Source organism: Leptopilina heterotoma, unplaced genomic scaffold (genome assembly GCF_015476425.1).
Source record: "Leptopilina heterotoma isolate Lh14 unplaced genomic scaffold, ASM1547642v1 Lhet_81, whole genome shotgun sequence".
Classification (NCBI taxonomy): Eukaryota; Metazoa; Arthropoda; class Insecta; order Hymenoptera; family Figitidae; genus Leptopilina; species Leptopilina heterotoma.
Window position 1 is genome coordinate 5,160,459 of NW_025111185.1, and position 26,976 is coordinate 5,187,434.

General features: G+C 27.4%; 2 protein-coding genes across 3 annotated transcripts in view; one reads left to right on the plus strand and one right to left on the minus strand.

Moving 5' to 3' along the window:
* Positions 1-26,976, plus strand: part of LOC122511275 (proto-oncogene tyrosine-protein kinase ROS) — a 41,977-nt gene that overhangs the window by 7,544 nt on the left and 7,457 nt on the right. For both annotated transcript variants that reach the window (XM_043626425.1, XM_043626426.1), the window contains 12 exons: positions 13,964-14,023; positions 16,563-16,653; positions 20,383-20,612; positions 21,005-21,244; positions 21,329-21,476; positions 21,592-22,085; positions 22,215-22,501; positions 22,647-23,012; positions 24,734-25,037; positions 25,172-25,495; positions 25,606-26,204; positions 26,309-26,950. In XM_043626425.1, coding sequence (XP_043482360.1) covers positions 13,964-14,023; positions 16,563-16,653; positions 20,383-20,612; positions 21,005-21,244; positions 21,329-21,476; positions 21,592-22,085; positions 22,215-22,501; positions 22,647-23,012; positions 24,734-25,037; positions 25,172-25,495; positions 25,606-26,204; positions 26,309-26,950 — 3,785 coding nt within the window. The remainder of the gene's footprint in view (positions 1-13,963; positions 14,024-16,562; positions 16,654-20,382; positions 20,613-21,004; positions 21,245-21,328; positions 21,477-21,591; positions 22,086-22,214; positions 22,502-22,646; positions 23,013-24,733; positions 25,038-25,171; positions 25,496-25,605; positions 26,205-26,308; positions 26,951-26,976) is intronic.
* On the minus strand, positions 16,730-17,794 carry LOC122511219 (cAMP-dependent protein kinase catalytic subunit 1-like). The gene has a single exon (XM_043626350.1). It carries the CDS (start codon positions 17,792-17,794, stop codon positions 16,730-16,732), a length of 1,065 nt encoding a protein of 354 aa, XP_043482285.1.

Below are 26,976 nucleotides of genomic sequence, written 5' to 3' on the forward strand. Positions count from 1 at the left end.
GCCACGTATCCAAGGTCGAATAGGACGCTTCATCGAAAACGGACTTTATTTTTATAAATTAATTATAAATTATTATTAATTATTATTCATTATTATTATTATTATTATTATTATTAATTGTTATTAATTATTAATTAAAAATAAATAAAAAGTATTAAAAAATGCTCACATATTATGCAAATATTTAAAAATTAATTTTTAAAGAAGTTACATTTTTATTTATATATAATTTTTATATATTATATTCTCATCAAAAATGAGAAAGTCTTGGATTTGTGCGATTTTGAGAAATTTCTAATTTTGATAAATCTTCACGTTTTATGACCCCCTGATTCTAAAAAAATGTTTTCAGAGAAGTGTCTGTCTGTCGATCTGTCTGTCTCTCTGTCTGTAGAAAATTTTGTCTCGACGATAACTCGAATAAATTTTAATAAATCGACTTGCAATTTGGGGTGATTTTTCAGTCTATTAAAATGAAGCCTGAGTTCGTTGGACAGCTCATTTCGTCAAATAACGACAAAAATACAAAACTTTTAAATTTTTAAAATTTTGTATTTTTTACAATTTTTAAAAAAATATTTTTTTCTAATTTTTTCCTTAAAATTTGTGCAAAAACAAATAACTTTTCCTTTAGATACTTTTTTGTACATCAAAAAACAAAAAAGTTATGAATTTTTTTTTTTTTAAGTTTTTGGGCCAGTTTTATTTTTTAAGTTTTTGGGTCAGGTATAGCCAAACGGTTTATCTAGAACCAAAAAATTTTATTTTTAAATCAAAATATTTTTACATTCTTATCACATGAGAAAGTATTAGTTTTGGTCGAAAATTGATTTTCGCTAATTTTATGAAATCTCATGAAATTAACACAGTTGGGCTGGTCTGACCCTTTTTACATTTCAATTTTTGGTCGTATGTTGTTGGAAATGGTTTTTTACATTCTCATCACATAAGAAGATATTAGATTTGGTGGAAAACTGACTTTTGCTAATTGTATGAAATCTTTGCGTTTTGAGGTTCCCTGAATTCAAAAAACATGGTCCGGCGATTACGTCTGTCTTGAAGCCTGTAGACAAAAAGTCCGTAGACAAAAACTTTGTTCCGACGATAACTTTTGAAAAACTTAATTTTTTTAAAAAGTTTTTTCGAATTTTTGACTTTTTGTCTTATCTCAGTGTAGGTGATTTATTTTTTCTTGTTGAAACGACGTGTAAATTTTGGAGGATTGTTTTTATTTTCTTAGTTCAAATTTTTTTTGAAATTCTGTGCTATTTTTTATTATTTTTTTCTAATTTGGGTATCCTACCTTTGCTTTGGTTACAATTTTTTAAGCAAATAATACACGTTAATACCTGAAGTAATTCTCATACTTTTGAAAATGACCTTTAAAATAATAAGAGAAGTATTAGAAAACGTTTACTATATTGTAAGTTATTCAAATATTTGTATAGCATTAAAAATGGTGATTTTTTTCAAAATCTCTAAGTGAATTTCTTGTTTAAGCTCAAAATAACATATAATAACAATATTTGTTAATAAATTTAATAAATTATGTATAAAATAATATATTATAATATTCTATAAAATTTAAATATTTCTTTACAAAAATAAATTTCGTCCTTTCTGAAGGACGCTTGCCGTACTGCCGGCAAGACGCCGTAATGTGCAGAGGCCCCCAGGCGGAAAAGTCGGACGAATGTCGGAATTTACAACCGGCTGGGATCCGCGCCCGTACAGACCGCAAGTACCGACGGTCTGTACCGATTCGGATCTGAAAAAGCAACCGGCGCGGTACAGATTATGCTCCGACTGTCGGATCCGTCTTCCCACTATTGTCAGTACCGGCTCGGTACTGGATTTCTTCCGCCGGCGGATCTTATTCTTCTGCGGCGTCGGAAGAATGACGGATATGTTAAGTCTGTACTGGCTCGGTGCTGGGCCGGATCCGACTGCGGATGTCGTCATTTATTGTCACATTATAAATCACATTATAAATTTATTTTTAATAAATGTGTCATAACTAAATAATTATTACAATAATTAATTGCATTATTTTAGAAAATAATGATTAATTAATAAATGAATTTAATCAAAATATTAAGTAATTATTTATTAAGAGTTTTTTCAAAATTAAACAATTAAAAAAATTTGTTGTGCACTTATAGTTTATAATTATTATAAATAAATTTATACTATTAATATAAATTTATTATTATTGAGATATTATTAATTAATATTATTGAGAATTAATAATAAATTATTAATATTAATAAATATTAATAAATATTAATATTCATGTTAATAATTTATTATTAATTCTCAATAATATTAATGTTAATTAATAATATCTCAATAATAATAAATTTATTATTATTGTGATATTAATTAAAATTATTAATATTATTATGTTCAATATTATTATATTGAGATACAATTATTTAATATATTATATAATAATAAAAATATAGCTGTAGCATTGACGCGTAGTTATTCGACAAGTTTCATTTCAGCTTGTGACACTTGAGAGTATTTAAGATTTGAGAGTCCCATGCGAGCGTAGCATAGTGGTTAGCGTGCGAGATTTCGGTGCGTAAATATTCGGTTAGGCGTAGGTTCGTACCTCCAAGCGTTAGGATTTTTCAAATGTGTATGTAATAAAAAATTGCGTTTAAGTATATAAAAAAATAAAAAAAATGTGTAAAGTGAACTGTCAATGAATTGTCATCAGTATTTATCTTTTGCAATTAATTATTATTTTTTTATTGATATTTGTTGAAATTATCATTTGGATCCGATCCGGTTGTCAGTCGGTAGAATGCCAGCGCTCGGCTGGCTATTAAATGAAAAATCCACGGTCGGTAGAGTGCCAGATCCCAGCCGGTTGAATTATACACGGAACGGCTTCTCCCGGCCGGTCAGCGGGCGGTAGAATGCCAGTTCCGAGCCGGTTGCCAGCGCGCTCCTGGCCTAGTCACTATTCGGTAGAATGCCCGTTCACATTCGGTTGGCAGGCGGTTCCGAGCCAGTACAGCTACACCGGCGTCAGTACGGGCTAGGATCCGCGCCGGTTGGAAATTTCCGCCTGGGGGCGCGTCCTGCCAAAGGCCCTTCCGAAAGTTTAGGCGCTTGGACGTTCTCTTAAAAAAATCATGCAGAAAATTTATCTAATTGTTCATTTTTAAATCTTCAGTAAATTTAACGTTTTTCTTATAAGAATTAAACTATCACATCTACTGTATCCGGATTTACATGTTTTTAATCATACATTTCTATTTACAAATCACGTATATCGGGGGAACGGGACATAATGGCTAAGGGGCGTTATGAATAAATGTAATTTATTTAAAAATCGTAAATCGAAATGATTTCGCTCCAAACACAACTTGATGTACTGCCAGTTTCTACAAAGTTTGATTATTTATTATTCAATGACTATTGTAAGAAATATAGTAGAAAAACTGTATTTTACATATGAAAGAAACTTTTCAAAATTTCCATTTTTTCGTTCTAATTCTTTTAAAATAACTTTAAAAAAGAAACTAAAATCGCGTTTTAAGCTTGAAACATATTTTGAGGGTCAATTTGAGATTTTTGATTCACACTTACTGTATTGATAAAAATTACAAAATATTTTCCAAGTACCCCTAGGGCGTGTTGGCTAATGCAACACGCTATGCATAAAGAGCAACCTACGATACCTACGAAGTGTACGTTCATTGTAGAAACAAATGTAAGAGTAATATAGGGACATTCGTTTTTTTAAAAGAAAGCTGAGATACCAGAGTAACCCCTATTGAAAATCCCCATATGGGAAACCACATGGGAAACCACATGGGATCCTATGTCAAAAACCATGTAAAACCCTACTTCCATGAAGGAAACCACGTGGTTTACCATGTGGTTTTCCATGTCAAACCATATGGGAAATTGAGACAGGATTTTAGTTAGGAATAGACATAGGAAATTTGAACAGTTCATCTATGCATAAAACCATATCAAATCCCACATGTTTTTCCCAGTCAAATCCTAAACCAAATCCCATGTGAAAAACAGTATCATTTATTTATAATTATTTTCCCATGTCAAATGATTACTGTCGCTCCTATACTTTCACCGCTAGGTGGCGAAAGTGACTTCTCTCATTGAGATTTGATTTAAGTGATTTCTTCATTTGATCTTTAATAAAATACTATGTGATATCTCATATTAAATCCTAAGTGAAATCTGGCATGAAATCCTATGTCAATTCCCATATAAAATCCTATGTGAAATCCCTTGTAAAATTCCAAGTGGATTCCCATGTAGGGATATTCAATAAGGCGGATAATGTTTTTCACATGGGATTTGGTTTAGGATTTGACATGGGAAAATAATTATAAATAAATGATACTGTTTTTCACTTGGGATTCGGTTTAGGATTTGACTAGGAAAAACATGTGGGATTTGATATGGTTTTATGCATAGATGAACAGTTCAAATTTCCTATGTCTATTCCTAACTAAAATCCTGTCTCAATTTCCCATATGGTTTGACATGAGAAACCACATGGTAAACCACGTGGTTTCTTTCATGGAAGTAGGGTTTTACATGGTTTTTGACATAGGATCCCATGTGGTTTCCCATATGGGGATTTTCAATAGGGACTTTCCTAAAAGATGTCCGAGTAAATCAACAAAGAGTGAAAAGTTAGCCAATACGCTCCGGTCTACACTACACAAAAAACTTATAATAATACTAATAGTTTAAAAATATTTTAGCTGCTTCTGCAAATCATGTTTCTGCTAAGAGAGTTAGTAGAATTAAAAATAACTTCACAATTTTAATCATCAAGACCAAAAATATACATTTAAATCCACTTAATCTCGCAATCATCAGCAAACAAAAACATGTGATGAGAATGTAATCCTTAAAGTCGTAGTAACTTTAACCCCTTCGCAGTCAAGACCAAAATCTCATAAGTGGGCTCAAAATGTCGACAAACTTTTAGAAAACTAAAATTTGCGCAAACGAGCATACTATTGTATTTGAAATCTGAAATCGGATTCGTAATCAGCGACCCTGAAAACCCCCGAGTAAATTGTTTCAAGTGAATCCGATGAATTTCAGAAAATGTCCGCCATATTGGGTCCGCCATTTTGAATTTTCATAATCTGATATCAGATTTGTAATAAGCGACCCCGAAAACCCCCGAGTAACGAGTTTTAAATGAATCGGACGAGTTTTTGAAAATGTCGTCCGCCATATTAGATCCGCCATTTTGAATTTTTCAAATCTGAAAATGGATTCGTAATCAGCGACCCCGAAAACCCCCGAGTATAAATTTGTGGACAAATCTGTGTGTTTTTGTAGCCAAAAATCTGCTTGCGTCTATACACGTCATCGACAGTTTGAGCCCACCTGCATCATGACGTGTATACACGTCATCGACTGTCAAGGGGTTAAGAAAAAAAATGTTTTATGAAACATATAATAGGGAACAAGAACACAATATAATAATGCACAATAATTGCAACCACCGCAAGCGAAGCGAGCCATTTGCGCGCGAAGCGCGCAACAACACACGGAGCGCGAAGCGTGACGATCAATATTCGCGCGCCCCGAGGCGCGCTGCAACTTGCGAGCCCCCGCGCGATGAGAATGTGTCCGCGCTTGTTTTTTTATATATTTATATAATTTTATATATTTAAAAATATTTATTAATTAAAAATAAATAAAAAGTATAAAAAAATCTCACATATGCAAATATTTAAAAATTAACTTTTAAAGAGTTACGTTTTTATTTACATATTATATAGAATTTTTAATTTAGAGTGATTTATTGATTTATAATATTACCGATTAAATAAATTTCATGAACTTTAATTAGATGATATTTCAAAATAATATGTCAAGTTGGATTGTTTCAAAACTCAACTAATATGTGATATATTTTAAAATATAATATAAAAAATTGAAGAAATTCTTGAAAAATTATTAAATGTTAATTATACTAAATTAAATTTAAAATAATAGTTTTTAATAAAAAATAACTATAAAATTTGTCTAAATTTTTTGTTTTATTTAAAGAATCTCGTTTATAATTAATTATAATTAATAATAATAATAATGAATAATAATTGGGGCGGTATCAATTGCCCTCAATTCAACTGTATACAGGAAAACTGCCCACAATAAACTGCATACTGGAAAACTGCATACAAGCAAATTTTAATAATAAAATTATTAAATTTAATTTGAAAACTGTATAAATCTAAACTGCATACCGTTAAACTGCACATAGGTAAACTGCACACAAGTCTAATTTTCTATTAAATTTATAAATAATTAATATTAAAAAACTCTACACAGTTAAAGTGTACATTGGTAAACTGCATACAAACTAAATTTAAAAAATTAAATTACAAATTTATTTATTGTTCAATTGCACACCGTTAAACTGAACATTGCTCAACTGCATACAAAATAAATAAATAAATTTAAAAAATTTAATGTATCGTCAAATTGCACATCGGTAAACTGCATACATATATATCAACTGTATACAGCTAAGTTCTCTTTTATGAATATATTCGCAACTGTCAACTTTATAGAAGAGAACTTAGCTGTATACAGTTGATATGTATGCAGTTTACCGATGTGCAATTTGACGATACATTAAATTTTTTTAATTTATTTATTTATTTTGTATGCAGTTGAGCAATGTTCAGTTTAACGGTGTGCAATTGAACAATAAATAAATTTTTAATTTAATTTTTTTAATTTAGTTTGTATGCAGTTTACCAATGTACACTTTAACTGTGTAGAGTTTTTTAATATTAATTATTTATGAATTTAATAGAAAATTAGACTTGTGTGCAGTTTACCTATGTGCAGTTTAACGGTATGCAGTTTAGATTTATACAGTTTTCAAATTAAATTTAATAATTTTATTATTAAAATTTGCTTGTATGCAGTTTTCCAGTATGCAGTTTATTGTGGGCAGTTTTCCTGTATACAGTTGAATTGAGGGCAATTGATACCGCCCCATAATAATTAATAATAATTTATAATTAATTTATAATAATAAAGCCCGTTTTCGATGAAGCGTCCTATTCGGCCTTGGATACGTGGCGCGGTGTGATTGTTTTGCTTGAATGATGGTTTGCTTTTCGATCGTGCAGACCTTTTTAAAATCTCTAATATCTTTGAAACCTCTTAGTATTTTTTAAGCTACTTGGTCTACTTTTAAATAGGAGATTTCAAGTTTTATTATATGTGAATTTGAATTTTTTTTCTAACCTCGTTTAGAGCAATCCTGAACTTGAATTTGGGTTCCTATGTTTCGCGTATGCAAAATAAATTTGGATATTATCTACAATAATTAAATATAAAGTGAAACGTAGGTCGTTCGTTATCTCAGAAATTGACCATTATAAATTAATAAATTTTGCATTTATTCCTGTCCTAAGAACTATGTCTTATAATATGTTGTTAAAAGTAAACTGCTTTCTCTTAAGTGCTGTAAATTTTCATCATTCAATATATTATAAGAAAACAAACATGTATACTTTCAGTGAAATTCGTTGTCGTGTGTGCAGTTGCTGTATTAGTGTATTAATTAACCGCGTCTATACATATAAGTGAAATAAACATGTGTGTGTCTTCAAATATTTATCCAACAAATATATAAGTGTGTGTGTGTGTCTGTGTATGTAAAAATCCTTCCATCAGTCTATCTCCATTAGTCAAAAATTGGCGGGAAACCGGCGATAAAAATCCGTATTTTTTCTTTCACTCTTTCTTTCTGCATTTACAAACGACTATAGTAATTTTTCGTACACAATATTTCTGAGTTTACTACAGTTGTTTGGAACTATTCGACGAAATAGTAAGAAACTTTGCTAATTTGGTGAACATTTGTCGGATTAGTGACTTAGTGTAGAAAATACTAAAAAATACAAAAAGTCCCCTTATTTCCGGTGGCTGCAATGTGAAAATAGTAAATTCTAGTGTGATTTTATACCTTAGAGGGAAGGCAACATTTGACAAAATATGTACATTTTGAATACAAAATGGTTTTTTTGAAAATTTTTAAAGTTTTCAGAAAGTTTGCTGTAAGTTTGTTACAACTTTTCTGCAAGTTTTCTGTGAAAACTTGTAGCAAGTTTGCTCCGTAAACTTTACACAAGGCGGACGATTGCCAATTTGCCACAAATTTGTTGCAAACTTGCATGCAAATTTGCAAAGTTTGCAATGCAAACTTGCTGCAAACTTTCTGCAAAATGTTGTGCTATCTGGGCAAGTTCCATTCTTTTTAAAAATTGTAATATAATTTTTTCTAAATAATTCAATTTATTCATCTCAAAAATTTTTAATAAAATTCTTTGTAAATTTTAATTATTTTCGAACTTTTCAATTAAAATTATTTAAAAAAATTTCATTATTTTTCCGAAATTTAATGAAATTCTTCTAAAAATGCAATTTATTTTCAAAAAATTTTAAATATTCTCGTCAATATTTCAATTATTTTTATAAATAATTAAATTCTTCTCTAAAATTCAATTATTTTTAAAAATTTTAATAAATTTCAATTATTTTTAATAACTTTTCTCAATTCAATGATTTTAAAAACCTACTATTTTAAAAATTTTTTTTAAAAGAATTCAATTATTTAAAAAAAATTTTTTAAATTCTACACAAACCTTTTATTATTTTTATAAAAAAAAATAATAAAAATTTCACAGGAATTCAATTATTTTCGTAAATAATAAAATTCTTCAAAGGAATTCAATTATTTTCATAAATAATAAAATCTTTCGGAGAAATTCAATTCTTTTTAATACAATTTATTTGTATAAAATTTCTTTAACAAATTCAATTATTTTTAAAAATTTGAATTAAATTTTTTTCTAAATAATTTAATTGTTCTTCAAAGTTTTTAATAAAATTCTTTGTAAATTTCAATTCTTTTCAAACTTTTCAATTAAAATTATTTAAAAAAATTTCTTTATTTTTACGTTTAATGAAATTCTTCAAAAAATTCAATTATTTTCAAAAATTTTGTAAAAATTGTAAAATTCTTTTTAGGAATTAAATTATTTTCATAAATAATAAAACTCATTGCAGAATTTCAATTATTTTTAATACAATTTTAATCAAATTTCTCGAAAAATGTAATTATTCTTAAAAATTTTATTAAAATTCGTAGAAAGAATTCAATTATTTAAAAATTTGTGTCGCGCTCCGAAGAGATACAGAAAGAAAATCAATTATTAATTAAAAATTATTGATCTTCAAGTCTTTATTATATCCAATAAATATCCTACGAAAATTGGTTTCAAATTCAAATAATTAGAAATAAACTTTTAATCAAGATAAATGTAACACGAACCTACCCTAGAATTCATTTGCTTCTTAGGTACCTTTCTTGGGAGCGCGTCACATTTATTGATAAAATTCTTTATCAGAATTTAATTTTAAGAAACATTTAATTATTCAGTAAATTATTTATTTTTGTGTATTTAAATAATTGAATACTCGTAGAATTTTCTAATAAAAATTCATTTAAAAATGAATTTCAGTTAAAATTTTTGATTATAATTAAATATTAAAAACATTAGAGCGTGAATTTTTAGAAATAATTTTTTTGTCACAGAACTTTTTCAAAAATTATTAAAAATAATACATTTATAGAAGAATTTTAGTTAAAAACACGAAAAAAAATTTAATTTTGAAAAAGTTACAAATTATTACAAAAATTCAATTATTTTCAAAAGCAATAATATTCTTAGCAAAAATTAAATATTGTTCAAAAATAATAAAATTCTTCTTAGGGGTTCAATTATTTTTACAAATAATAAAACTCATCGCAGAATTTCAATTATTTTTAATACAATTATTTTAATCAAATTTCTCGAAAAATGTAATTATTTTTACAAATTTTATTAAAATTCGTCGAATGAATTCAACTATTTAAAAATTTGTTGATAAAATTCTTCATGGGAATTGAATTTTAAGAAACATTCAATTATTCAATAAATTATTCATTTTTGTATTTAAATAATTGAATTCCAGTAGAATTTTCTAATAAAAATTGATCAAAGAATGGATTAGGTACAGTTACAATTTTAGATTATAATTTAATATTATAATATTATGTTTTCAGAAATAATTGAATTTTGAAATAATTTAATTGAATTTTTTTTTGTATTATTTTAAGTTTGTATTTTTTAATATATATATTTAATTGAAGAATTTACAAATAATTGAAATTTCGTAAAATTGAATATTGTAAACAAATGGATTTGAAAATTTTCAAAGAACGTTTTCGAATGTTACGGCCGAACTCCGTAACTTTTATATTATAAATGATTATTTATAATACTTTAAAAACCAAATTACACACAACACAATATTTTGTTAACACGTAATAAAACGCTTACACAAAATAACCCTATGTAATCTCACAAAAGGACATTCCCTCTTTTGAATATTTTAATCCAGGGCCTTTTAATGACATAGAAATTCTAATTCTATATAAATATAAGATTTAATTGAATTTAACATTCCTTTAGGTTTCGCAATTTCGAGGTGAAAAACCTGACAATATAGTAAAGTGTTTCTTAATGAATTCCTTTTTCTTGAAAAACAGTTTATTGACCCTTTTGAAAATTAGTTAGAAAATATCAAAGTTAAATTGCTCAATATAAGGAGTGGTGCATCCAAGTCACTGAACTCGGATCACACCACTGCTTAAATCTGCAAGGTTGCAGAAATTGACTTGACAACAGTCAAGTACAATGAACTTAACATACGATTTCCCCACTAAATTGTCTTTCAATAACATTGATTGACACTGGGAAATCTGGGCAGTTTAAGCCAGGCGTTGTAGCCGGCAGTTAGCCCAGGCAGTTTGGGCCCGCAGTTTAGTCCAGGTCGTAGTTACCTGTAGTTGTAGCCGGCAGTTTAGGCCTGGCAATTAGCCGTGTTAATCGTATTGAAAGTCTAACAGTTGAATAAAAGTTTGTTTAAAGAAAGTGAATTTAATTGAGAATAAAAGAAAATAAATAAAGAGTAAACAAAGGTTGATTTTTAAAAGAATATATCGAAATAAAGAATACAATAAAGTGACAAGTGAAAAATAATTTAAAAAAGTAAAGAATTAAAAGATATTGAAAATAAAGTGAAAAAGAAATAAAAATAAAGAATTTGTAAAAGAGCTAAAGATTAAAAGAAAGAATTGAAATAGTATTAATAAAATAAAGCGAATTTAAAAAAAAAGCATAAACGTAAAGAATTAAAAGAGTGTATTTAAAAATCTAGCATCAGCAGAAATAAACCAAGCATATCTTAAAAAAGAATATTGATTTTTGAAATACTTTTAAAGACGACCTTTAATTACGGGGTTTGAGTCTTCAAATTTGCGCGAGCCAAGGAATATTAAATTGGAAAACGAAATATCAATCTAGTGAACCTAGATCAGGTATTTCCTCGTTTTTTTAAATAAACAACCTAAATTCTGTAATACTAAAAGAACAGAATAAGTCATTGGAATAACATTTCAAAGGATTGAATTACCAGACAGTGAGTATAGAAATCTTACTCATCACTACACACACACATACTATTCTTTCATACACAAGTATAGAATTACTCTTTACTCACACCAATTTAGAGTTACTTGTATTAGGGATTTCTTTGGGTAAAATATATCTTATTTGTTTAATCTTATTTTTGCTTATAATTTAATTATTCCTAAAACTATCCTATCTTCTCTAAATTCAAGGAGTAGGGTTCTCAACCTCTTAGTTGAAACAATAACTAAGTAGAGGGGGAATCCACTACCTTTACAATTTCTTTGTCCGAAGGACACGTTAAGTTAAAGTTTATTTAAAAATTGATATTATTAAATTAATCAATTTAATTTTTCAAATTCGACTCTAACATCGAAAATTATTAAAAGTAATCGATTTAAAATAAATTCTATTTAAAAAAGAATACTAAAATTTAATTTATAGTTTTAAGTAAAATGTTCTTTCATTTCTCTAATTCGAGCCTTGAGTCGGAATTTTTAAAAAATAACAATTTTTTTTCGAGAACAAAATTGAAAACAACTTTTGTGTGAAAGGTTCTTTCTGTCCATTTTTCGGACCCTTTCGTACAATATAAAGTAACTTCCGGTCGTCTCGGGACCCATGGCGTAACATAAATGTTACACAAGGGACGATGAAGAAAAAAAAATTTTTTTTTGTGGCTCATGGACACAATGAATGAATAAAAGAATGAACAGTGAATGACGCACGTTTTAAATTGAATTGCGTACAAGTGCGCGACCAGTGTCGCCAAATTGTCGTGTGACCCCTGATATAATTAATGCAAAAATCTAAAGTGAAAGTGTATCTAATAGAGTCTGAAAAAACAGCCGCACTTGAATTAATATTCAAAATTTCCATTTTCTAATATTTTTTTGTTTCTTTTTCGAAAAACAGAAAGAGAGAAATATTTTTGTCTCTTTCTCGAAAAACAGAAAGAGAAATATTTTTGTGTCTTTCTCGAAAAACATAAAGAGAAAAATATTTTTCCCTCTTTCTCGAAAAACAGTAAGAGAGAAATATTTTTCTCTCTTTCTTGAAGAAGAGAAAAAAAGAAAAATAAAGAAAGGAGAAAAATTGAGAAAGGGAAAGAGAGAAAAATAGAGGAAGAGATAGAGAGACGGAAAGTGCAAAGTAAAAAATTTGCAACTTCCTGTTTTCAACCCTAAATGCAATTTAGAAAAAGGGGTTTGTGCAAAAACCTATAGGATGAGAGCAAAAGAGTGGAACCAATTAGGCAGGATGAAAAATATTCTACAATCTACGGGGAGTCGAGAGCCTCTGCCTCAAACATTTAATGTTGAGGGTTTAATGAGGAAGAGAAAAATTAGCCGAGTCTCCGCTTTTAGTGTAGTCTTTTTCATTATTTGCGACGGCTCCAACAATTTTTATAATAAATTTCAACCATGTCCAAACAAATTAGAATCTTGATTTTAATCCTCACAGTAGTTTATCTCTCTTTTAATAGAGAAGTAAAATTAAAGAAAATTATTATCCTCCTTGTCGATTCTATATTTTAAAGTTTTGTAATCTAATTGCAATTATTTTCCATCTTCTCTCCAAAGTTTACAAAGAATTATTTCAGAACGAGTTTACAGAACGATTTAAGAAAAGAAACCTTTTTATACAATACAAAAAAATTATTTGATTCAAATAACCAATTAGTTGTCTATTATCAAATAAATTTTTACTTGAATCAAATAATTTTTATTTAAGTTAATTAAAATTCTTTGAAAGATAATATTTTAAATAGATTTGTAAATAAATTAGAAAATTACAAATCTATCAATGAATCCTTTATTGCATTAAGCTCATGTACGATCGAATTTGCTTATTATTATTTTAGTCTAATTTGCGTGCGGCGCCTCGAGTATCGCCCGTGCCAAGAAGTATCTTTTGGATCAAGTGATTGATTGAAATTGAGTAGTGAATCACTTCACTGTACTTGATCACTTATATTTCTTTTCAATTCTCATTCAGAAAATTTGTTTAAAAAAAAAAAATTATCAAACATTTTTCCGGTTGTTTCTTGTATGGAAAGAAATAATTTGTTGATTAAATTTATTGAGGAAAACAATTTTATTTAGTCAATTGGAAATTTTCATCTTGCTCAGCGAAAAGAAATGCATTTTTTTTGCATCTTTATAAATTCAATGGTGTTGAAGACACTAGCAAATATATGCAATAATAGAGATAATACTGTCAACCTGGATGTTATAATTGTTAGAAGCACATGGCAAAGTGATGACACGAAAAATTACGATTTTATTTTATAAATTACAAACTCTATTGCAGGCGAAAAATTATTTTCTAACAAAAGCATTTTTCCTTACGCTTAAAGTATTTCTTTTTTTTAATATTTGTTAAATGAAAAATACTAAAAATCTGTTTTTCAGTGGACTAAAGGTTGTAATTCTTGGCATCAAGCCCTCGATGCAGATTGTAAATCCATTTGTGTAAGTTCTTTTTTAAATTAGTAATAATTTTTTATAAAATTTTATAATATATATGCTTTATATCAATTAATTTACTTCAAAATTAATTAATTAATTTACTTCAATATTAATACATTAATTTACTTCAATATTAATTAATTTATTTATTTCAATACTAATTAACTTACTTGCACAGTTTTTCTAAGGATATCAAATTGATAAAAAAACGAACCAAAAGTTGAAAACTTTTGATTCGTTTTTTGTCCAGGGTTGCCACAGCCCAGTAAGAAACGAGAAATTGAAAAGTATTAAAAAGATTCTATTCTTTTGAATGCCATTTCTGTCCAATACTTTTCTATCCAGTGAGAGCAATATGAAAAGTAACGATATCAATCCTCTTGAATACCCATTAAGGGCATTTGAACCTTGATGACGTCACACATGCTTTGCACAATCTGTAACGTCATCAAGGTTCAAATGCCCTTAAGAAAGCAAAGAAGCATTAAAAAAATTCTATCCTTTTGAATACCATTTCTGTCCTATGCTTCTAAATTCCGCGACAGTAGTTGAAAACTTTACAATTTCAATCCTTTCAAATACTCATACAAATATAGTATAATAATATAATACTAATATTGTTGACATTGCATAGAATGTTCAATTACTTTCAAATAACTGCACTCATGACTTTATTTGCTATTTTAAAAAGGAATAATTATTAATTTATCAGTTAAGAGGGTTAAAAGTGTTTAAAGGTCTCTGAAATTTTTAGGTTATGATTTATTGTCTTATAGAATAACGGCCCTGACTCGTTTAAATGACGTAAAATTGGTAAACAATCAATTTTTCAGCAAGTTTTTCTTTGAACACAAACACTTTTTACAAAATCTGCCAATGTATGTATCTTATAAATTACAAAAATCCAGAAGATTGCGCTTGAATGCATGCATAGAAACGCGGTTCCAATGAAAAATTGAAAAGTGATGTAATGACAGGCTGTAATAATTTCGGATGGGATTGGAAAGCATTCAGAAAAAAATTTTGTCTTTGTTAACAATTACAAACAGAATTGAATTGCATTCATTTTTAGACGAAACGTGGTCCTATATCATGGTATAGAAAAGTATTGGACAGAAATGGCATTCAAAAGTATTGGATAATTTCTACTACACCATACAGAGTTTGAATTATTTCAATCCTTTTCAATTCCTCGCTTCTTACTGGGAGATGAGGGAAATCAGGATTTCAACTATTTTTAATAAAATTTTAATTGAATTCCTCAAAAAATTTAAATATTCTTGAAAATTTTATTAAAATTGGTCGAAAAAATCCAATTATTAAAAAATTTGTTGATAAAATTTCTTTATGAGAATTAAAAAAACATTCATTTATTCAGTAAATTATTTATTTTTGTATTTAAATAATTGAATTCTCGTAAAATTTTCTAATAAAAATTGATTTAAAAATGAATTTCAGTTAAAATTTTAGATTATAATTGAATATTAAAAGCATTACAGCATGAATTTTCAAAAATAATTGGATTTTGAAAAGGTTTTAAATTAAAATCTTTGAAAATTTTGAGTTTTTCATACTTTTAACTGACAATTTTGCAGAATATTAATTTTTTTTGAAAAAGTTTAATTGAATTTTTTCAAAAATTATTTCAAGTTATTTTCAAAATATTTAATCAAAGAATTTCTGAATTATCGAAATTTCGTAAAATTAAATTGTAAACAAATGGATTTGAAAATTCTCAAGGAACTTTTGCAAAAAGTATGAAAAATAATTGATAATTGAATTCTTTTCGAATAATTTTAATGATATTTTTGAAAATATAATTACATTTTTTGAAGAATTTAACTTAAAAATTGTATTAAAAATAATTGTAATTCTGAGAAGAATTGTAGGTATTATTTATGAAAATAATTGAATTCCTGCAACGAATTTTATAACATTTTTTTTAAATAATTGAATTTTTTTGAGAAATTTTATTGAAGGAGTAGATTTTGAAAATATTTGAATTTCATTATTTGTGAAATGTAATTGAATTCTTGCAAAAACTTTTGAAAATAATTACTTACATTTTTCGAGGAATTTATTTAAAATTGTATTAAAAATAATTGAAATCTTATGAACAATTATTTTATTATTTATGAAAATAATTTAATTCTTACGAAGGATTTTATTAAAATTTTTTAAATAATTTATTTATTTTTTTGAAAAATTTTATGGAATTTCATAAAGGTTTGAATTTGGAATTTAAAAAAAAATCTTAATTCCTATGGAATAATAATAATGATTTAATATTTATTAAAAAAAAATTTATTGATGTTTTCCAATTATTTTCATTACTGGCAGCAATAAAAATTTATTTTGAAGAAGAAATAAATTTCCGTTCACATTGAACATTCAGAATCTTAGGATCATAATTAATATTAAATATAGTAGGAACTATAAATCTTTTATTTATAACAAAAAAGTTTCTTAAAATTAAATTCTAAATACATTTTTATTTTTGATCTATTTCTATGATTTCTATTATTATCTATTTTTATTTAAGAATGGAACCCAGGAATTGCTATCGCCCAAAGAACTTTTCTGCATTGCAGGATGCAACGAAGCCCTAAATCGATATTATCATCAATTGAAAGGTAAGTTAATTTTTCTTTTTAGTGGTAAATAAATTTTTCAAATAAATTTTCCAAATGAATTTTTCTAAATTAATTTTCAAAAATTGGCAAATTCTTGAGGAAAACGATCAACACTTTCAATCTTGAGAGATTCTTCCTGATAGTGCTCAAAATTACTGGAATCGCCCAAATGACTGCAAACTGGCTTGTAAGGAGCCTGAACATCCTGATTGTAAATTTGAATCCAATTGATTGATTTAAACCAAGAGTGTCTTTTAATATCCATCGAACCATTCCTCAAATTCCCATATCGTCTCGTTAAATCAACTTGTAAAATATTCTTTAAAAGATCCTTTAAATCGTTGCTGAATATAGTTGGAACTTTATACTTTCCAATGACAATTTTCTCGTAAATTTTCATTGGTCTCGATGAATAAAACGGTGAATAGCCAATATTCATCTCATAGAGTAAAACACCAAAACTCCACCAGTCAACAGCTTTTCCATAACCTTTGGAGAGAATAATTTCCGGTGCCAAATATTCTGGTGTTCCGCACAATGTCCACGTTCTTCCCTCAATTATTTTTGCGAAACCAAAATCTGTTAATTTCAAATATCCATTTCTTTCGATTAGAATATTTTCGGGTTTTAAATCACGATAAACGACATCGCAAAAGTGCAAATATTCTAAAGCTAATGTTACCTGAGCGGCGTAAAATTTTGCAGTATTCTCATCGAATTTTCCCATTTGCTTCAAATAATTGAACATTTCACCGCCACTCACAAACGGAAGGATCATGTAAATGTATGAATTGTCTTTGAAAAAATATTCCATGTAAATGACGAAGGGAAATTTGAGACATTGGAGAATTCTTTTTTCGTTGTATGTGTGAGTTACTTGACTGAGTTCGATGATTTTGGATTTTTCTAAAATTTTCATTGCGTAATAACGTGATGATTGTTTTTGCTTGACTAACATTACACGGCCAAAAGCTCCAGTGCCAAGAGTTCTGATTCGTTCAAAATCGTTTAATGAAGATTCTGTTGGTTCGTTTTTTGATGACGTGGAATCCACTTTCCATTTATTTTCAAAAGAATTCTTCAAACTGTCCAAAATTGATTTGTATTCTTTGAAGCCATGCTCCCTTGTTTCATCATTCATTATATTATTTTTATTGGTTTGTTTCTTTAATTGTTTTTGTTCTTTAATCGACGACTCGTTTTTTGACTGATTCTCTTTATTTTCAAAACACTTCAGAGCGATTCGTCATTGTTTCGTTTTTTTAAATTATGTTTTCTCTAATCATGATTTTTATATATGGGGCATTCCACGCCAAGTCGGAAATCATTTTGCTTTTGCATCTCAAATTTTTTTTAAACATTTTTTTTCTTTTAGTACTCTTTGAAATGAGCTCCTACTTTGATTTTTTCAAATTTTTTCACAAAGCGGTTCAGGAGATACAGATTTTTAAAAAATGACGTCTTTTACGTAAATTTTTTTTAATGCTTATAACTCGGTCAAAAATTGATCAAATTAGACGTTTTTATAATGAGAAGTTTTGTTTTCACGCGTAGCTTTTAATAAAAAGTATTTTCAAAAAATTTTTAAATAATTTACGATAAGATTTTAAAATTTTTTAAATAAAATTTCATTTTTAACAATGTAAGTATCAATCAATTTTTTTCAAAATTTTTTGTAAGAAACTAGCACTAAATTAACAATTTTTAAGCCTTGTCCGATTGTGGGCAAACGATGGGATCTATTTATTTTGAAATTTTTAATTTTTATATAGGTACACAGTGGTGGCCAAATGCCTAACTTGCCATTTGACAAAATCACACAAATTTTTCACAGCAAATGTGTTTTTAGACTGAGTCTCTCCAAAATTAACCTTCTTTCTGTGTAAAATTGTGATTTGGTCAAATGGCAAGTTAGGCCTACCGTTTTCACTGCGTATTAAAAAATTAAAAATTTTAAAGTAAATAGATCCCATCGTTTGTCCACGATCGGACAAGGCTTAAAAATTGTTAATTTAATGCTAGTTTCTTACAAAAAATTTTGAAAGAAATTGATCGATACATACATTGTTAAAAATGAAATTTTATTTTAAAAATTTTAAAATCTTATCGTAAATTATTTTAAAATTTTTTGAAAATACTTTTTATTAAAAACTACGCGTGAAAACAAAACTTTTCATTATAAAAACGTTTAATTTCATCAATTTTTGACAGAGTTATAAGCATTTAAAAAAAATTTACGTATAAAAAACATCATTTTTCAAAAATCTGTATCTCCTGAACCGCTTTATGAAAAAATTTTGAAAAAAATGAAGGTAGCTCATTTCAAAGAGTACTAAAAGCTAAAAGAAAAAAAATATTTAAAAAAAATTTGAGATGCAAAAGCAAAATGATTTCCGACTTGGCCTGGAATGCCCCATATCTATATTTTTTTTGTAATATAATAAAATAAATAAAAATAAATAAAGTTTAAAATACATTTCTTTGTGTTCATAATTAAAATTATATGATTTAACATGAAGACAGTGTTGTAATTTCAGAATTAATTGAATTTAAGAAGTTTTTAAAATAAAATTTTTAATAATTATTTTTTATGTTCATGTTCATAATTCAAATTAAAAGTTCTGAGATGAAGAAAGTTGTAATTTTTAGAATTAATTGAATTTAAGAAGGTTTTAAAACAAAAATTTTGAAATATTTAAATTATATTTAATTTTTTAATAATTTTTATATTTAAATCCGGAAAAAATTAGTTGTAATTTAATATTATAAAGTTACTTGAATTTTAAAAAACGCTTTATTAAAAAATAAAATTAAATTTGGAAAAAATCAATTTTTCAAAGTATTTTAATTTAAAAATTGAAAAATAGATTAATTTCTAGAATTAATAAAAAACTTTTTATTTTTGCTGTTTAAAAAATATTATTGAAAAATTTAATTAAAAAACTTGAATTATCATTAAAATTTTTCCTACTTTAAAAAATTTGAATCACAATAAATTTTAAAAAATAAGTTTTTTTTTATTTCGATAAATAAAGTTTAGAATAAATTTCTTCGTGTTAATAATTAAAATTAAATGATTTGTTATGAAGACAGTTACGTATCTTCAGAATTAATTGAATTTAAGAAGTTTTTAAAATAAAATTTTTGTTAATAATTATTTTTTATGTTAATAATTAAAATAAAAGACTTTGAGATGAAGACAGTTGTAATTTTCAGAATTAATTGAACTTAAGAAGGTTTTAAAAAAAAATTTTGAAATATTTAAATTATATTCAATTTTTTAATAATTTTTTTTAAATCAGAGAAAATTAGTTGTAATTCAATGTTTTAAAGTTATTTGAATTTTAAAAAATACTTCTTAAAAAAAATTAATTAAATTTGTTAAAGAATGTCATTAGAAATTTGAAAAAAATCGATTTTTCAAAGTATTTTAGTATAAAAATTGAAAAATAAATTAATTTCTAGAATTAATGCAAAAATTCAGGTTTTTGATGTTTAAAAATTTTTGAAAAATTTAAAAACTTTGAATTCTTCTTCAAATTTTTCTTCTACAAAATTTTCAATCACAATGAATTTTAAAACCATATCTTCTTTTTTTCTTATTTCCATAAAATACCTAATTATTAATGTTAGTTTAAATAATTAAATTTTAGAATAAATTTTTTCATTTTGAAATTGATTTTAATTTTCAAATTTGATTTTAATTTTTAAAATGATTTTAATTTTTAGCCAGGATTGGAGTATTATCTGCGCCAACTCTCGTTGGAGATTCATTGACTGCCACATCGCTCAGACTTGAATGGAATGGAAATGAGATCAAGAGAATTGGCAGTGGGATATCCTACTTTGTTCAGTGGAAATATCAGGATTTGGCAGAAACTTGGCAGTTTTGTAGAAATCAATCCTGGAGGGATGATCAAATTCTTGTTTACAATTTACAATCGTACACAAAATATAGAGTAAGTTAATTCAAATTTTACTCTAATTTTCAATTTTTTAATTAAATAATCATCTTCATAGCGTGATCCAAAATTTTTAAAAATTCAAACGAAGGAAATATTTTCATACAAATTTCCGATTAATTTAAATTAATTATGGTAATTTTAATGTTTCTTCTTCAGATTAAAATTTTATTACAATACATAATTTTGCCTCACGTGTAAAAGAAATTATTTATAAAGTTTCTAAATGTAAATTTAATGTAAATGTAAATTTTTAATTTTTATTCCAGTTAGTAATTTATGGAAATATTTTTTTTTTAAATTCGTTAATTTAAAAGTTAAAATCCTGTGGATCATTAATTTTATGAACAATTAGAATATCTTTTAATTTAATTAGTTTTTAATTTCAGTTTCGAATCGCTCTGCTATTGAGATCAATTGAGCATAATGCTGAAATGATTGTCTCCACTCCAAGCATTGTGATATCAACAAAACCTGCTGGAGTTCCAATTTCTGCTCCTAGAATTTTAAGAGCCAATGCTATTGACAGCCATCGGATTTCTATTTCCTGGGAAGCTGGTCCATTCTCCAATGGACCACTTTTATCATACGTTTTGAAACTTTATGAAGATTCAGAATTGCAGTCAAAGGTTCTTTTTAACTAATTAATTTCTTCTTATTTCTACTAAATACTTTCCAAGTAGAATTTTACTAAAAATGTATTTTCATTTCAGGAAGTACCAGCTACGGAAATTTTGAATTATTACGTATTTCGGAATTTGGAACCGAGCAGAAATTATTCAGTGAGTGTTTCAATGAGAAATGCCGAAGGCGATGGTCCTTCTGCAATTATTCACGTCTCCACATCATCAGAGTCCGTTGGTAATTAATTAATCACTTATTTGAAAGCAAAAGAAATTTTTCTTAATTTTATTTTTACATAACTGTGTTTTTGGAAGAATATTTTGAAAATTTCAAAAAAATTTCCAATTTTCAGTTAAGGACACAGAGAAACCTCTCCTTATTCTCGGAAGTCAGCATTCAATAATGAAACAAGGATCCGATATTTTTGACGAACCGAGTATAATTTATGAAACCAGTTCAATTATTCAAGGAATTGCAATTCACGTCGTTTTGGAGCAAATCTTCATCTCCGATTCAATGGGCTTTATATATCGAAAAACAATTTCTGACATTTCAAAATCGACAATTTTACTAAATTCAGATGAAATTAATTTCAAACCGTTAAGCATGTCTGTTGATTGGCTCAATTTGCGGCTCTACATTGTCGGACAAATGAAAAATATGTCTCTATGGCAAATAGCAAGATGTGATTTTGTTGGCAATGATCTGACTGTTGTTGTGCCGAATTTCCTCACGAAACCATCTCACGTTGAAGTTGATCCTTACAATGGATATTTATTCTGGATCACTCGTCGAGGTTTTTATAGACTCGATTTGGCCGATATTGATAATAGTGGCAATAGAAAGGTAATTTTTGTCTTGAAGATTTTAAAGAATTTATGAATAAATGAAAAAATTATTAGTTAATTTATTCTTATTGTTAGTTAATTTTAATTAATCAGTCAATTTATTATTCATGATTCTATTTGGAATCAGGTTCAACCATTCCTGATTCTCGAACATTCAAATTTAGGAGCCTTCATTGTTGACCATATAAATTTCCGCCTCCTTGTTTCTTATCATTCTGAAAATACAGTGAAATCTGTCTCTTTGGATGGAAAGGAAGTCATCGATCTCAGAGCAAATACACAACAAGCAAAATTTAAAAATGTCTCGTCCTTGACTGTGATTAATAATCTATTTTACTGGACGAACGGATATCAAGTTTTAACTGAAGGCTACCACTCTGGACAGGACAAATACTTTCACAATGTTTTTCCCAGGTAAAAAAAACTGAATTAATTAATTGAATTTAAAAATTAAAATTAAATCAAAGAAAAATTTAACTAAAATGAAAAAAAAATGTTAAAAAATTTGATAAAAAATTCTATACGCAGATAATAAAAGTCTAACGATTCTTACTTTCAGATATATTAAGTTTTCAGAAATGTATCTAAGTGTTCATGCGTTAATGAGTACGAGTCAACCGATTCCTGTTCCGGTGAATCCTCCGACGAATGTTCAAGCAATTTTGGGTTCGGAGAGGGCAAAAATATCTTGGCAGGCGCCTTATTTGCTTGCAGAACAAGGACGAGGGGCTTGGCAAAATTGGATGTACGAATTGGAAATTAAAGACGATTTCTCCGGGGAAACTATTCATCAAATAGGAATTTCTGATTTGACACAATCAATCTTCAATTTAAAAGAGAAGTCCAATTATTCGATCAAGGCTGCTGCCTACTCGATTGCTGGGAAGAGTCCATGGTCCAAGGAATTTAAAGGACAAACCTTAAGGTCGAGATGAGCAAAACAAATTACACATTTCTAAATTTAAAATAAAACATTAAAATAAGATGAAATATTAATTTTAAACAATAAAAATAATGTGAAATATTGATTAAGGGGGGAAACCACATTAGAACGCTGTTTTTTAGCTGTTTTTCGCGAATTTTTTTTTAATTAAATAAAATATTTCCATCATGTTGTTCATATATTTAACTGTAACTCATATTTTTTTAAGCGTTTATATAAAACATCTTCCAAATTGGGAGCTATTGCATATAGAGCGCTCCGCCGGAGTTCATGACTGCCGTGCAGTCCTGAGCCCACAAATTTTGCCCGAAAGCAAAAAACAAGTTTATTCACATTTTATAAATATTTTATTATTAAGTGAACTAACTTTTAAGTGAAAATATTGAAAATTGAAAAATTGACACTACTTTTAAAAAAATCTTCGATTTTTTTGCCTACTTTTTTGCAACTTTTTTATTTAAAAAAAGGTACCTAAAACTTTTTTTTCTTTTCAAGTTTAGTTCACTTAATAATAAATTTAATAACGAACAATTTCCAATTTTTCGTTTTGAAATCGGTCAATAACTTTTTAAGCTACATTGCACGGCAATTTCAAAAATCCTGTTTTGAGAAAAACGCGTTTGAAAAAAAAGTATATATATCAAAAAATTGAAATTTATACCAAAAAATTATTTAAAGTGCTTACATTTTAATCAGCTATTCCAGCACTATACATATCCCTTCATATGCTTCATAAGTAGCATATAAGGCTAATAAACTCCTCTTTTCGTGCCTTTCTGCTCTCCTTAGTCTCAAAAGCGCTACGCCTATTCTACTAATCTGTGATTTTAACCACTTATTTCTTCTCAGGTGCAAGACGAAAAAATCCAATTTTGGTCTTAATATTTAAATTTGACTTTGTTTTACATACTGTTAAATTTTTGCGATGGAGAACGAGCTACTTTTTACTATAAATTTACTTTAAAAAATCAGCTACAAAAACGAATTTATTGGTTAAAATGCAAGTAGATTTTTGCAAGACTTATTGAGACAAGCCAACTTCAGTGTTATAAAATTACTTGAATTTTAACCAACAAACTCGCTTTTGTAAGCAGATTTTTTAAACATTAATAAAACTACAAAGTAGCTCGTTCTCCATCACCAAAATTTAATAGAATGGAAAAGACGTTCAAACTTAAATATTAAGACCAAAATTGGATTTTTTCGTCTTGCACCTAAAAAGAAATAAGTGCTTAAAATCACTGAAAATCATATGAAACTCAATATTGAAGGTAAAATTTTTCATATTTCTATATTATAAAATTAAAAAGTTAGCACATAATATGAAAGTACATTGAAAGTATACTTTACATTAAGTAGTAATAAATTTTTAATATATATAAACTTTTTAGAAAAATGTAATAATAAAATATAGTGACTTATGACATTTCATAGTTAAGTTTTAAAATGAATAATAATCTATTTATACAAGTAAATTAGCTCATTTTTAACAAATATGTACCAATCCAGAAATTTGTATTATCTAAATTATATCCATGCTTTTTTATTAGATTTTCTTAGCTGACAATCTATCCTTTTCTTTGTGCAACTCAACTTAAAAATTAAAATTCTAAGTTAAATTAAAAAAATTTTTGATAATAATTCTTAAAAATAAATTCTATAGATGAAATTTTGTTTGTGCTAATTTTTCACTATCTTTCCAGGGATGAATTCCAAGCCTCAATCTTGTGGTCCACAAATGAAGGATTTTTAATAAGCGATATAACTGGAGAGAATTTAGATATTTTGATTCACGATACAAATTTAACAGAAGAAGGAATTGAATATTACATTTTGGATGTGAGTTGGTACAAAGATTTATTGTACTTTGTGGGAAATAATTCTCTTCTTTATCAATACAACATGACTAGTCGTCAGAAATCATCGTTGAATATTAATTCCGTCAGTTGTATTGCAGTTGATTGGATATCGAAAAAACTCTATTGGACAAATCCCAAGCAACAAATTGTAAGATTACGAATAATTCAATTTTCCTTCAGCTTTTTTCTCTATCTTTATTTTTTTTCTTAACGAGACAAAATTCTATTTCTTCATTGCAAGGGAAACAATTGATTAATAAATAAATAAAAATCTAATTTTAGATAATGAGGTCAAATATGAATGGATCTGATCAAGAACCTATATCCATTCTGGCCAATGTCAAAGAATTAGTAATAGATTCCTTAGAAGCTTATTTATACTGGTCGACTGACTTTACCATCCAAGTCGCCAGATTGAATGGCCAAGAAAGAAGATATTACTATTCGGATGAAATATTCAGTGACAAACAAGTCACAGGCTTGTCCTTAGACTTGGAGAATCGATTTCTCTATTGGATTATCAGAAGCTATGAAAATGTATCAATTTTGTATCGAGCTCCCACTTCTGAAAAGTTGCCCATGAACCAGAAAATTGTACCAGAAAAGGTTCGTATCCAAATCTAAGAATAATTCTTTAATTTAATTATTAAATTAAAGAATTTCAATCAAAAAATCTAAGTTAAAGAATTTGAATTAAAGAATTTACTAAATTTTAGATTTCGATTCTGGAGTACACAAATATCCAAGGTCCTCTATGTTACTTCTCTCAACATTTATTATGGCTTCAAGACGATAGAAATGCAATAATCGGAGATATGAAAGGACAAAATACGGCAGTAATCAATGGAATAACATTATCTGGTCTTCATATGACTTCAATCTTAAATCCACTTCTTCATCAGTTCCCAAAGTTTTTGGATTCCGAAAATATAACAGTCTTGCCGAATTCGGTTAATTATCGGAGCATAAAAATCGAGGGCAATTGGACAAATTTCAACATATCCTGGGATCCTGTTAATAATACAAATTATGGAATTGTCTTTTATAAAGTAAAATTTGTCGATGTGGGCAAAAATTCGATTGTAGAGATAACAACGGAATCATCGATTGCTTACAATAATTTACCAAATATTCAACCGTACAGCTTAATGGATATCAAGATAAAAGTATTCACCTACTGGGAAAGTGCTCGTTACACCAGAAAAACGTTGAGATCACCCCAGAGTACTCCAAGTCAGCCACTCAATTCAAGAGGTTTTGTAGAATTTCAATCTGGTCATTTGAATAATGTGAAGGAAATTGACGTCATCTTCAGGTAAATTGAAATAAAAATTACATTAAATTACATGAAATCAAAATTCAAAATATCAAATTTGAAGTTTTTTTTCGAATTACCAATACAAATTGTATTTTTTTCAGGTGGGATTCGCCACAATTTTCAAACGGAGTTATTTTGGGTTTCATCGTCAAATGTTGGTATATTATGAATGAGGCCGAAATTCTTCTTTGCGATTCAATTAATATTCCAGCTTCAACACTTGAATACAGATTGCATAATGTTTTACCAAAAATGACTTATTATTTCCAAGTGGAGGCCTATACGGAAGTTGGCGTTGGACCGAATACGGATGTAATAAGCATATCGACTGAAAATGAAAATCCCTTGCTTCAATTATTAATTGTAACTACGGATATGGTGCAAATTTCGGATTTGGATCAACAAATTAATTATTCAATTAATCGACATTCTATTAGAGAATTAACATACCTGGCCGCTGATGAGAAAATATTTCTGATAAACGAAATGCAAGAGTTGGTCACAATGAATATAAATGGAGAAAATACGACAAAGATTCTCTCCTTGAATAATCCGGCGAACAGTATTTGTGTCGACTGGATTTCAAGAAATTTATTCTGGATCGAATCGAGTTATAAGAAATCAAATGGAAGTTACGTTATGAAATTGGATTTATCAGCTTGGTCTTCTGGAATTTTGAAATATAAAAAAATAATCCTGAGAAATAACAGAATTGTAAATTTGGATATTTCCCCCTCAAAAGGGTAAATATTATAATCAGAATAGTAAA

What these genes read in the sequence shown, in the direction of transcription:
- LOC122511219 (XM_043626350.1), bottom strand. Translation starts at nt 17,794, where the DNA reads ATGAATGATGAAACAAGGGAGCATGGCTTCAAAGAATACAAATCAATT.